General features: G+C 49.2%; 1 protein-coding gene across 1 annotated transcript; it reads left to right on the top strand.

Moving 5' to 3' along the window:
• Nucleotides 1-1,609: 1,609 nt before the first annotated feature.
• On the top strand, nt 1,610-10,964 carry LOC122547559 (uncharacterized). The gene is made up of 2 exons (XM_088000363.1): nt 1,610-1,740; nt 4,475-10,964. Exon 2 carries the CDS (start codon nt 4,880-4,882, stop codon nt 5,636-5,638), a length of 759 nt encoding a protein of 252 aa, XP_087856489.1. The 5' UTR covers nt 1,610-1,740; nt 4,475-4,879; the 3' UTR covers nt 5,639-10,964.
• The last annotated feature ends 3,229 nt before the right edge of the window (nt 10,965-14,193 follow it).

Raw genomic sequence — 14,193 nt, 5'->3', positions numbered from 1 at the left:
AGTGTGAGTGAGTGGCGGAGAGAGAGAGAGTGAGTGAGTGACGGAGAGAGAGAATGTGAGTGAGTGGCGGAGAGAGAGAGTGAGTGAGTGGCGGAGAGAGAGAGAGTGAGTGAGTGGCGGAGAGAGAGAATGTGAGTGAGTGGCGGAGAGAGAGAGTGTGAGTGAGTGGCGGAGAGAGAGAGAGTGAGTGAGTGACGGAGAGAGAGAATGTGAGTGAGTGGCGGAGAGAGAGAGTGAGTGAGTGGCGGAGAGAGAGAGTGTGAGTGAGTGGCGGAGAGAGAGAGTGTGAGTGAGTGGCGGAGAGAGAGAGTGAGTGAGTGACGGAGAGAGAGAGTGTGAGTGAGTGACGGAGAGTGAGAGAGTGAGTGAGTGACGGAGAGAGAGAGTGTGTGAGTGACGGAGGGAGAGAGTGTGAGTGAGTGAGTGACGGAGAGAGAGAGAGTGTGAGTGGCGGAGAGAGAGTGTGAGTGAGTGACGGATAGAGAGAGTGTGAGTGAGTGAGTGACGGAGAGAGAGAGTGTGAGTGAGTGGCGGAGAGAGAGAGAGTGAGTGAGTGGCGGAGAGAGAGAGTGTGAGTGAGTGGCGGAGAGAGAGAGAGTGAGTGAGTGAGTGATGGAGAGAGAGAATGTGAGTGAGTGGCGGAGAGAGAGAGTGAGTGAGTGGCGGAGAGAGAGAATGTGAGTGAGTGGCGGAGAGAGAGAGTGAGTGAGTGGCGGAGAGAGAGAATGTCAGTGAGTGGCGGAGAGAGAGAGTGTGAGTGAGTGGCGGAGAGAGAGAGAGTGAGTGAGTGACGGAGAGAGAGAATGTGAGTGAGTGGCGGAGAGAGAGAGTGAGTGAGTGGCGGAGAGAGAGAGTGTGAGTGAGTGGCGGAGAGAGAGAGTGTGAGTGAGTGGCGGAGAGAGAGAGTGAGTGAGTGACGGAGAGAGAGAGTGTGAGTGAGTGACGGAGAGTGAGAGAGTGTGAGTGAGTGAGTGACGGAGAGAGAGAGAGTGTGAGTGGCGGAGAGAGAGTGTGAGTGAGTGACGGAGGGAGAGAGTGTGAGTGAGTGAGTGACGGAGAGAGAGAGAGTGTGAGTGGCGGAGAGAGAGAGAGAGAGAGTGTGAGTGAGTGGCGGAGAGAGAGAGAGTGTGAGTGAGTGGCGGAGAGAGAGTGTGAGTGAGTAACGGAGAGAGAGAGTGTGAGTGAGTGGCGGAGAGAGAGTGTGAGTGAGTGACGGAGGGAGAGAGTGTGAGTGAGTGAGTGACGGAGAGAGAGAGAGTGTGAGTGGCGGAGAGAGAGAGAGAGTGAGTGAGTGAGTGAGTGACGGAGAGAGAGAGTGTGAGTGAGTGACGGAGAGAGAGAGAGTGTGAGTGAGTGGCGGAGAGAGAGTGTGGGATTGCCACACTGTGAGCTCGCATGAGCTGTGTGACCGTTTGATCTGTTCCGGGTACATTCCCCACATGATGACGAAGCAGCTCTCCAACACCGAGTGATTTGAAGTAAATCCGTTGTCCTCTGACCTGATGCCGCCCGTTATAGGCCCCTCCCCTCGCACTCCTATTGGTTCACATCGCCGTCAATCATCCAGTCTGGCTGAGGTAGCGCATGCGCAGTGCTTGTATGAAGTGCCGCTGGATCTTCCAATGATCGTCCAAAGTTCCCGGGTTGAGATTCCAAGTGTCGGATAATTAAACACCAACAAGAGCAATCAGAAACTCGGTTTGGGATCCTCACTTCTCAGTGATTGATAGACGAGAATAGGTGAGAAATTGAGAAAGAACAAGAGGCGAATGAGACGGTAAAAAGGGGAGAAAAATGTAATCTTTAAGACAGGGTTTTTTCCCAAAAACACCAGATCTCGGCCTGCAGGCCCGAATGAGAGAATTCCGGTCCCGCGGTTACAAGAAACGGGAAAACAGTTGTGGTAGTGACAGGCCTCGGTCGCCATGTTGAAAGGGATCAGCGTGTAGCATAGCGGCTTCACCCCCCATCCCCTCATCCACATCACCCCCACATCCCCATCCCCCACATCCACATCACCCCCCATCCCCATCACCCCTACATCCACATCACCCCCACATCCCCATCCCCCACATCCACATCACCCCCACATCCCCATCCCCCACATCCACATCACCCCCACATCCCCATCCCCCACATCCCCATCCCCCACATCCCCATCCCCCACATCCCCATCCCCCACATCCCCATCCCCATCCCCCACATCCCCATCCCCCACATCCCCATCCTCCCCATCCCCCACATCCCCATCCCCCACATCCCCATCACTCCCACATCCCCATCCCCCACATCCCCATCCCCCACATCCCCATCACCCCCACATCCCCATCCCCCCCCCATCCACATCCCCATCCCCCACATCCACATCACCCCCCATCCCCATCACCCCTACATCCACATCATCCCCACATCCCCATCCCCCACATCCACATCACCCCCACATCCACATCACCCCCCATCCCCATCACCCCTACATCCACATCATCCCCACATCCCCATCCCCCACATCCACATCACCCCCACATCCCCATCCCCCACATCCCCATCATCCACATCACCCCCATATCCACATCACCCCCACATCCACATCACCCCCACATCCACATCACCCCCACATCCCCATCCCCCACATCCACATCCTCCACATCACCCCCACATCCCCATCCCCCACATCCACATCACCCCCACATCCCCATCCCCCACATCCACATCACCCCCACATCCACATCACCCCCACATCCCCATCCCCCACATCCACATCACCCCCACATCCCCCACATCCACATCACCCCCACATCCCCATCCCCCACATCCACATCACCCCCACATCCCCATCCCCCACATCCACATCACCCCCACATCCCCACCCCCCACATCCACATCACCCCTACATCCACATCCCCACCCCCCACATCCACATCACCCCCACATCCCCATCCCCCACATCCACATCGCCCCCACATCCCCATCCCCCACATCCACATCACCCCCACATCCCCATCCCCCACATCCACATCACCCCCCCATCCCCCACATCCACATCGCCCCCACATCCCCATCGCCCCCACATCCCCATCCCCCACATCCACATCACCCCCACATCCCCATCCTCCACATCACCCCCACATCCCCATCCCCCACATCCACATCACCCCCACATCCCCATCCCCCACATCCACATCACCCCTACATCCACATCACCCCCCCGCCCCCATTCACCCACATCCACATCACCTCCACAAAGACATCCACATCACCCCCACAGCCCCCATTCCCCCACATCCACATCACCCCCCCACCCCCATCCCCCACATCCACATCACCCCCACATCCCCATCCCCCACATCCACATCACCCCCACATCCCCATCCCCCACATCCACATCACCCCCACATCCCCATCCCCCACATCCACATCACCCCCACATCCCCATCCCCCACATCCACATCACCCCACATCCCCATCCCCCACATCCACATCACCCTTACATCCACATCACCCCCACATCCCCATCCCCCACATCCACATCACCCCTACATCCACATCACCCCCACATCCCCATCCCCCACATTCACATCACCCCTACATCCACATCACCCCCACATCCACATCACCCCCACATCCCCATCCCCCACATCCACATCACCCCTACATCCACATCACCCCCACATCCCCATCCCCCACATCCCCATCCCCCACATCCACATCACCCCTACATCCACATCACCCCCACATCCCCATCCCCCACATCCACATCACCCCCACATCCCCATCCCCCACATCCACATCACCCCTACATCCACATCACCCCCTCCCCCACAGCCCCCATTCACCCACATCCACATCACCTCCACAAAGACATAACCCCCCCCACAGCCCCCATTCCCCCACATCCACATCATCCCCCCCACCCCCATCCCCCACATCCACATCACCCCCATCCCCCACATCCACATCACCCCCCCATCCCCATCACCCCCCCATCCCCATCACCCCCCCCATCCCCCACATCCACATCACCCCCCCATCACTCCCCCCATCCCCCACATCCACACATCACCCCCTCACAGCCCCCAACCCCCCATCCCCCACGTCACCCCCCCTACAGTCCCCATCCCCCACATCCACATCACCCCCCACCCCCCACATCCACATCACCCCCACAGCCCCCATTCCCCCACATCCACATCCCCCCATAGTCCCCATCAACACCCCCATCCCCATCACCCCCAACTCCATCCTCCCCATCCCCATCACACCCATTCCCCATCACCCCTCCCCCATCCCCCCCACATCCTCATCACTCCTCCCCATCTCCCCCACATCCCCATCCCCCCGTCCTCCCTATTTCCGCCCTCCATCCTATCCCCCTTCTCCCCTGCCTCCCCTTTTCCCCCTCCCTGTCCCCCCCCCACCATCCCCATCCCCCCACATCCCTACCTATTCTGATTGTTTTTGTCAACTCCTTTCACAGGGGATTAGAAGAGGAGGGTGTACATTGGGAATCTCAAGTCAGACATCGAGTCAAGATGTGGTAGAGTCACTTTTTCATCAGGAGTTGAATATCACCAATATTTGAATGTGGAAGGAGAAATGTTTATCTGTTCTGTTTGAGGGAAGATGTGCCAAACGGTAATGTGACTGGAAAAGCACCGAGACATACAACGGGAGTGTGTTTGCTAGTGAACTGACTGTAGAAATAGCTTTAATCATTTACGCAGGTTGAGTGAGAGTGTTCCATTGAACTGTTTGTGGAAAGAGCTTTAACCAATTCTATCAACTGAAAAGGAAATTATACTATTGAAGTGTAGAGAGATCTTGTGTGTGGACAAGACTTCACCTGATCGACGGTCTTTAAGAGAAACAAGAACACCTCACCATGGAAAAACCATGGAAATGCGGAGATTGTGGGAAGAAATTCAAATACCCGTCCTGGCTGGAAGATCATCGACGCAGGCACACTGTTGAGACGTCGTTCCCCTGCTCAGTGTGTGGAAAGGGATTCACTCGGTCATCTACCCTGCAGAAACATCAGCGAATTCACACTGGAGAAAAGCCATTCACCTGCACTCAGTGTGGAAAGAGTTTCAGGCAATCGGACAACCTCATTTCACACCAGCGAGTTCATACTGGGGAGAGGCCTTTCTTGTGCTCCAATTGTGGGAAAACATTTACTGGCTTATCTCCCCTTATTTCACACCAACGACTTCACACTGGAGAGAAGCCCTTCATATGCCCTGACTGTGGAAAGGGATTTTCTCGGTCAGCCAACCTGCTGTCGCATCAGCGGGTTCACACTGATGAAAAACCCTTCATCTGCTCTCACTGTGGAAAGTGTTTCAGGCACTCATCCAACCTCACTGCACACCAGCGAGTTCACACCGGCGAGAGGCCATTCGTTTGCTCCAAGTGTGAAAAAGCATTCACTCATTTGTCTAGCCTCATTTCACACCAGCGGATTCATACTGGGGAGAAACCCTTCTCTTGCTCTGTGTGTGGGAAAGGATTCACTCAGTCGGGCAACTTGGTTGTACACCAGGGAGTTCACACTGAGGAGAAACCATTCACCTGCTCCAAGTGTGGAAAAGGATTCACTCGATCAGCCAGCCTCACCTTACACCAGCGAATTCACAAATGATCACATTTGCTTTCACTATCATCTATCAGATTCAGGGCTGAACAGTTTTGCTTTTGACAGTTGGGATGAAGTTCTGCTTATTTTAATAATCCCTATGGCTGGGCTGGAGTGGAGTATTCTGGACAGTGTTTCCAGGGCTGCAGGATATTTTGAAAACTAATATCACTGTTCTTTCCCCATAATTTAGGAATTCTCATCAGAACTTTAATTTTGAAAAATTTCATGAATTTTTAATTGAATCTTAATTTTTTTTTTGTTGTGACCTCTATATTTCACTTACCAGTGCCTTGTACAGCTGAGGCATGATTTTGTGGCTCTGAAACTCAACTCTCTACCAATAAACGCCAACAAACCATTCTTTACAACCTGGGTGGCAACTTTCAGTGATTTATGAACCTGGATACCGAGATATCTCCGTTCATCTGCATGGCCGAGAGTGTTACCAATAGCCTAGTACTCTGCATTCCTCTTACTTCTTCCGAAGTGAACTGCCTCACACTTCTCCATGTTAAACTCCATTTGCCACTTCTCAGCCCAGCTCTGCATCTTATCTATGTCCCTCTAACCTTCAACGTCCTTCAGCACTATCGACAACTCTACCTACCTTAGTGCCATCTGCAAATTTACTAACCCATCCTTCTACACCCTCATCCAGGTCACTTATAAAAATGACAAACAGCAGTGGCCCCAAAACAGATCCTTGTGACACACCACTGGTAATTGAGCTCCAGGATGAATATTTCCCATCAACCGCCACCCTCTGTCTTCTTTCAGCTAGCCAATTTCCGATCCAAATCACTAAATCACCTTCAAACCCGAAACTCCGTATTTTGTGCAATAATCTACCGTCTGGAACCTTATGAAACACCTTACTGAAGTTGACATGCACCACATCAGCTGCTTTACCTTCAGCCACCTGTTTTGTCACCTTCTCGAAGAATTCAATAAGGTTAATGAGGCACGACCTACCCTTCACAAAACTGAGTTGACTAATCCTAATCAAATTATTCCTTTCCAGATGATTATAACTCCTTTCTCTTATAACCTTTTCCAACATGTGACCCACAACCAAAGTAAGGCTCACTGACCTATAATTACCAGTGTTGTCTCTACTCCCGTCCTTAAACAAAGGAACATTTGCTATCCTCCAGTCTTGTGGCACTACTCCTGTCAACCACGATGACATAAAGATCGAAGCCAAAGGCTGTGCAATCTCCTCCCTGGCTTCCCAGAGAATCCAAGGATAAATCCTATCCCGCCCAGGGGTCTTATCTATTTTCAGATCTTCTAAGATTGCTAAAACCTCCTTGTTGTCAATCTCAATCCCATCTAATCTAGTAGCCTGTATCTCCGTATTCTCACTAACATTGCCCTTTTCCAGTGGGAATACTGATGAAAAGTATTCGTTAAGCGCTTTCCCTACATCCTCAGATTCCACACACAACCTTCCACCACCATCTTTGATTGACTCTAATGTTACTCTAGTCATTCTTTTATTCCTGATAATACCTATAGAAGGCCATAGGTTTTTCCTTGATCCTATCCGCCAACAAATTCTCAATCCCTTCCTGGCGTTTCTTAGCTGTAGATTTTTCCTTGCTAACTTATAGCTTTCAAGCCCCCTAAATGAGTCTTCACGCCTCATCCTCACATAAGCCTTCCTCTTGCTCTTGACAAGAACTTCAACTTCTTTAGTAAACCATGGCTCCCTGTCTCGACAACTACCTCCCTGTCTGACAGATATATACTTATCAAAGGACCCGCAGTAGCTGCTCCTTGAATAAGCTCCACATTCCGAGTGTGTCCATCCCCTGCAGTTTCCTTCCCCATCCAATGCATCCTGAACCTTGCCTAATCACATCATAATTGCCTTTCCCCCAGTTATGCCTCTTTCCCTGTGGTATATACCTATTCCTGCCCATTGCTATTGTAAACATAACCGAATTATGGTCACTATCACCAAAGTGCTCACCTACCTCCAAATCTAACACCTGGCCAGGTTCATTCCCCAGTGCCAAATCCAATAATGAATCCCCCCTTGTTGGACTAACACTATACACTGTGTCAGAAAACCGTCCTGCACACATTGAACAAAACTGACCCATTTACACTACTTAAACTATAGTATTCCCAGTCAATATTGGGAAAGTTAAAAGCCCCCCATAACGACTACCCTGTTACTCTCGCTCCTGTGGAGAATCATCTTTGCTATCCTTTCCTCTACATCCCTGGAACAATTCAGAGGCCTATAGAAAAGTCCCAACAGAGTGAGCTTTCCTGTTTCTAACCTCAGTGGATGAGTCCTCAAATGTTATCTCAGCTGCTGTAATACGACCCTTGATTAACAGTGCCACATCCTCACCTCTTTTCCCATCTTCTCTGTTCTTGCTGAAACATCTAAATCCCGGAATTTGCAACAACCATTCCTGTCCCTCCTCTAGCCATGTCTCTGAAATAGCTACAATATCTAAATCCCAGGTATTAACCCATGCAGCAAGTTCAGCGACCTTATTCCAGAAGCTCTTGGCATTGAAGTACACACATTTCAAACCAACATCCTGATTGCCGGTGCCCTCTCGCGACCTTGTAAACCTATCCCTGACCTCACTCGTCAACCTCCTGTACACTGGAACTACAATTCACGTTCCCATCTCCCGCAGCATTAATTTAAACCCCCCAAAGAACATTAGCAAATTTGCCCCCCAGGATATTGGTACCCTTCTGGCTCACGTGAAGACCATCCTGTTTGTAGAGGTCCCACCCCCCAGGATATTGGTACCCTTCTGGCTCACGTGAAGACCATCCTGTTTGTAGAGGTCCCACCTTCCCCAGAAAGAGCTCCAAGAATCCAAAACCCTCGCTCCTGCACCATCCCTGCAGCCAAGTGTTCAGCTCTGGTCTCTCCTTGTTCCTTGCTTCACTAACACATGGCATGGGCAACAAACCATAAATAACAACTGTTCTAGTTCTAAGCTTCCACCCTAGCTCCCTGAATTTGTACCTTTGGTTGGAAGGAAGGTGGGGATCTATGTCGTTGGTGCCTATGTGGACCATGACTTGGGGCAGCTTCCCCTCCCCCTCAAGGACCCTGAAAACATGATCAGAGACATCACGAACCCTGGCACCTGGGAGACAACACACCAATTGTGAGTCTCCCTCTCATTCCCACAAAACCTCCTATCTTTCCCCCAACTGTGGAGTCCCCAATGACTAAAGTTCTGCTCCTCTTCCCCCTTCCTTTCTGAGCAATCAAGAGAGATTCTGCACCAGAGACCTGTGCTCCATTGCTTACCCCTGCTAAGTCATCCCCCCCCCACCCTCCCAACAGTATTCAAAATGGTATACTTGTTGTTGTCGGGAACTACCATGAGAGATCCCTACACTGCCTGCCTGTTCCCTTTCATATTCCTGACGGTAACCCATCTTCCTTCTTCATGTGGCTGTGGAGTAACTACTTCCCTATAACTCCTCTCAATAACCCCCTTCGCCTCCCGAATTATCCCAAGTTCATCCGGCTCCAGCTCCAGTTGCCTAACACTATTCTCAAGGAGCTGGAGTTGGGTGAAGTCAGTAGGGACAGTCGAGGTCACCCTTGCTTCCCACATACATTCAACTGGAAGAACATTCAACTGCCCTCCCCTCCATTCCTGCTATTCTAAATTCCCAAATAAATTGTCAGAAAAAAAAACAAATGAAACATGAAAGAAAACACTTGTCATCTTACCAACAGACGCACAGAATGTTTTTTTTGGTTAGAGGAGGATGGGTGGGAGACACTACCCGAGTAGTGTTTTGGGTAAAGCAACCAGCCAAATATGTGACCGTGTGACCTTGCCAACTGCATCCAGAAACTGAAGAAAGACGGGAACTAAAAGAAATTTAAACGGTGTACTCACATGTCCTGACAGGCTCCACTACTCCCTGGAGACTTCATGACCTCTCCACTGCATCCAGGAGTTCCTTGTAAATATATTTACAAATCTGAAGAAAATTATGAAATATTAGAGAAATGATCTTTCTCTTCTGAAGAATGGTTCCACAGCATAATGACAGACACAGGGCAAGCCTGTTGGCTCTGTCAAGGACATTTGTTTTGCACCAGTCCTGAAGTGGAGATACTGGAGTTGGACAGTCAAAAGTCAGACGACAGCAGGTTATTGCCCAATAGGTTTATTTGAAATCACAAGCTTTCAGAATGCTGCTCCTTGCCAGGTGAGGCAGAGGGAAGTACACAAGCACAGAATTTTTATGCAGAGAAATAAAGGTAAAACAATCCAGGTAATTAAGAGTGTCAAAAGCTAGATACAAAAACTGAGAGTATTGACAGGCTGAATAACAAATGTTTGCAGGGGATCAGTCGTGTCAAATGGTGTGAGTGAAGTTTCAACAGCTGAATAGCAAGTGAAGGGATGATCTGATTAATAATTATATAACAATGAAAATGTAATTATTGACACTATTGATCACCTCCAAAGACTGTTGACACGTCACTCACGCCATTTGTGTTTATCTCTTGACACTCTTAATTACCTGGATTATCTTACCATTTTTTCTCTGCATGAAAATTCTCTGCTTGTGTGGTTCCCTCCACTTAACCTGACAAAAGAGCAGTTCTCCGAAAACTTGTGATTTCAAATAAACCTCAAGTTAAATATCACACAACAGCAGATTATAGTCCAACAGGTTTATTTGGAAGCACTAGCTTTCGGAGTGCTGCTCCTTCATCTGATACACCCCAGTCCAACACCGGCATCTCCAAATCAAATAAATCTGTTGGACTACAACCTGGTTTCATGTGCCTTCTGAGATGGTGAGAATACGCTGGTAACTTGCTGCGACGGAGAGTAATTAAAGTGAATGATATGGATGTATTTAAGGGGAACTGAGGCACATAGGAGGTTGAAGGGAGTAGCAAATTGTTATGACCGATTTAATTGAAAGATGGGACAAGGTTCATTTGGAGCAGGCACACTGATGCGGACTGATTGTGCGAGTGACTTGTTTCTGTGTTACACATAATGTGTAATTACAGCCGTGAAGTGTCTGGCTTTATGCTATAGATTGCACCATGTATTCCAAGACTGCTTAACCACCATTCATCTTCTGTTTCTCTGAATGTGATCAATAGCTGTCAGCAACAGCAGAACTGATCACATCCAGTTTCATACTGACAGTTGGGGTTTATTTCTGTTGATGTTAATAATCCCTGTAACTTGGCTGGAGTTTAATGTCTTGATGTTTGTTAAATAAGTCAGCTTTGTTTCAGACACTATATGTTATGTTGTTGATTCCTCCAGGATAAAAGGAGACTATTCAATATCTGTTGCCAATAGCTCCACTTTTTCGCCTTTCTATTACTACATAATTTCAGTTTTCATACCTTCACCTAATCTCCTGAACAAGAAGCTTATTTCCACCAGTGTTTAAAGTGAGGAGAAGTACTGGAACTGTGCTGTCAGATCAGAGATTGGTATCAAACTGGGGAATCTGCTCCTGTCTGAAAGTGAAGCTTTCTAGTGTGAAAATTGCAGTGGTCATGATGGTCTGAGGATTTAACACGTTTGTATGACATTCCTGATTCTCCAACAATAACAATAAGGCAAGACCAAAAATAACTTGCATTTATATGTAGATAATTGGGATGCCTTCTGGGGAAGGTGGGACCTGTACAAGAAGGACGGGTTGCATCTGAACTGGAAGAGGACCAATGTCCTGGATGGAAGGTTTGCTCGAGTCGTTCGAGAGTGTTTAAACTAGTATGGCAGGGGCGTGGGAACCTGAGCTGTATACCGGAAGTGAGAGTTGATGCAGATGAGGTAGACCAGCTAGTGGGAAGGAACCAAGGAGTATCAGGAATGAAAGTGATGAACTTAGAGCATGGATCAGTACCTGGTGCTATGATGTTGTGGCCATAACAGAGACATGGGTTTCTCAGGGGCAGGAATGGTTGCTGGATGTTCCAGGGTTCAGAGCATTTAAAAAGAATAGGGAGGGGGGAAAAAGAGGAGGGGGTATCACAGCTATAGAAGCTTCCATTGTCGAAGATCTGCCTACTGAGTCAGTATGGGTGGAAATTAGGAACAGTAAGGGAGCAGTCACCTCATTAGGGGTTTACTACAGGCCCCCCAAAAGCAGCAGGGAGATTGAAGAAAGCATAGGTCGGCAAATTTTGGAGGAGTGTGGACATAGTAGGGTTGTTGTAATGGGTGACTTTAACTTTCCCAACATTGATTGGAACCTCCTTCGAGCAGAAGATTTGAATGGAGCTGTTTTGTAAGGTGTTCAGGAGGGTTTCCTAACTCAATACGTTGAAAGGCCGACGAGGGGAGAGGCCATTCTAGACTTGGTGCTCGGAAACGAGCCGGGGCAGGTCTTGTGGTGGGAGAGCATTTTGGTGATAGTGACCATAACTGCCTCACATTCTACATAGCTATGGAGAAGGAGAGGATTAGGCAAAATGGGAGGATATTTAATTGGGGAAGAGGAAACTATGATGCGATTAGACATGAGTTAGGAAGCATGGACGGGGAGCAATTGTTCCATGGTAAAGGCACTATAGACATGTGGAGACTGTTTAAGGAACAGTTGTTGCGAGTGATGAATAAATATGGCCCTCTGAGACAGGCAAGAAGGGGTAAGATAAAGGAACCTTGGATGACGAGAGCAGTGGAGCTTCTCGTCAAAAAGAAGAATGTAGCTTACATAAGGTGGAGGAAGCTAGGGTCAAGCTCAGCTCCAGAGGATTACAGGCAGGCGAGGAAGGAGCTCAAAAATGGTCTGAGGAGAGCCAGGAGGGGGCACGAGAAAGGCTTGGCCGAACGGATTAGGGAGAACACAAAGGCATTTTACACTTATATGTAAGAGAATGGTCAAAGAAAGAGTAGGGACGATGAGGGATAGCATAGGGAACTTGTATGTGGAGTCTGAGGAGGTAGGGGAAGCCCTAAGTGAGTTTTTTGCTTCTGTCTTTATGAAAGAAACAAACTTTGTAGTGAATGAAACCTTTGAAGAGTAGGTACGTGCTGAAATGGAGAGAGATAGACGAAGCTGATGTGCTGAAAACTTTGTCAAACATTAAGATTGACAAGTCGCCAGGCCCGGACCAGATTTGACCTCGGCTGTTTTGGGAAACGAGAAATGCGATTGCTTCACCACTTGCGAAGATCTTTGCATCCTCGCTCTCCATTGGAGACCTGAGGACTGGAGAGAGGCAAATGTATACCTCAATTAGGTCCCCCTCCTCCTCCTTTTCTCCAATGAAAAAAGTCCGAGCTCAGTCAACCTCTCTTCATAAGATAAGCCCTCCAGTCTAGGCAGCATCCTGGTAAACCTCCTCTGAGCCCTCTCCAAAGCATCCACATTTTTCCTATAATAGGGCGACCAGAACTGGACGCAGTATTCCAAGTGCGGTCTAATCAAAGTTTTATAGAACTGCAACAAGATCTCATGACTCTTAAACTCAATCCCCCTGTTAATGAAAGCCAAAACACCATATGCCAAAACACCTCTTCAAGAAAGGAAATCGGGAAATTCCCGGCAATTACAGACCAGTAAGTCTCACTTTGGTCGTCTGCAAGGTGTTAGAAAGAATTTTGAGGGATAGGATTTATGACCATCTGGAAGAGCATGGCTTGATTAAATGCAGTCAACACGGCTTTGTGAGGGGTAGGTCATGCCTCACAAACCTAATCGAGTTTTTTGAGGATGTGACTAGAAAAGTTGATGAGGGTCGAGCTGTGGATGTGGTGTATATGGACTTCAGCAAGGCATTTGATAAGGTTCCCCATGGTAGGCTCATTCAGAAGGTCAGGAGGAATGGGATACAGGGGAACTTAGCTGTCTGAATACAGAATTGGCTGGCCAACAGAAGACAGCGAGTGCTGGTAGAAGGAAAATATTCTGCCTGGAAGTCAGTGGTGAGTGGTGTTCCACAGGGCTCTGTCCTTGGGCCTCTACTGTTTGTAATTTTTATTAATGACATGGATGAAGGATGGGTCAGCAAGTTTGCAGACGACACAAAGGTTGGAGGTGTTGTTGACAGTATAGAGGCCTGTTGTAGGCTGCAGCGGTACATTGCTGAAAATGTGTTGCTGGAAAAGCGCAGCAGGTCAGGCAACATCCAAGGAGCAGGAAAATCGACGTTTTGGACATAAGCCCTTCTTTAGGAATGAGGAAAGTGTGTCCAGCAGGCTAAGATAAAAGGTAGGGAGGAGGGACTTGGGGGAGGGGCATTGGAAATGCGATAGGTGGAAGGAGGTCAAGGTGAGGGTGATAGGCTGGAGTGGGGGTGGGGGCGGAGAGGTCAGGAAGAAGATTGCAGGTTAGGAAGGCGGTGCTGAGTTCGAGGGATTTGACTGAGACAAGGTACGGGGAGGGGAAATGAGGAAACTGGAGAAATCTGAGTTTATCCCCTGTGGTTGGAGGGTTCCTAGGTGGAAGATGAGGTGCTCTTCCTCCAACCATTGTGTAGCTCTGGTCTGGCGATGGAGGAGTCCAAGGACCTGCATGTCCTGAGTGGAGTGGGAGGGGGAGTTGAAGTGTTGAGCCACGGGGTG

The sequence above is a fragment of the Chiloscyllium plagiosum genome, unplaced genomic scaffold (assembly GCF_037043375.1).
Source record: "Chiloscyllium plagiosum isolate Xiang-an unplaced genomic scaffold, Cpla_swu_hap1 HiC_scaffold_25, whole genome shotgun sequence".
Lineage (NCBI taxonomy): Eukaryota > Metazoa > Chordata > Chondrichthyes > Orectolobiformes > Hemiscylliidae > Chiloscyllium > Chiloscyllium plagiosum.
The sequence above is the reverse complement of the archived record's forward strand: the minus strand, read 5'-3'. Positions and strand labels throughout refer to the sequence as shown.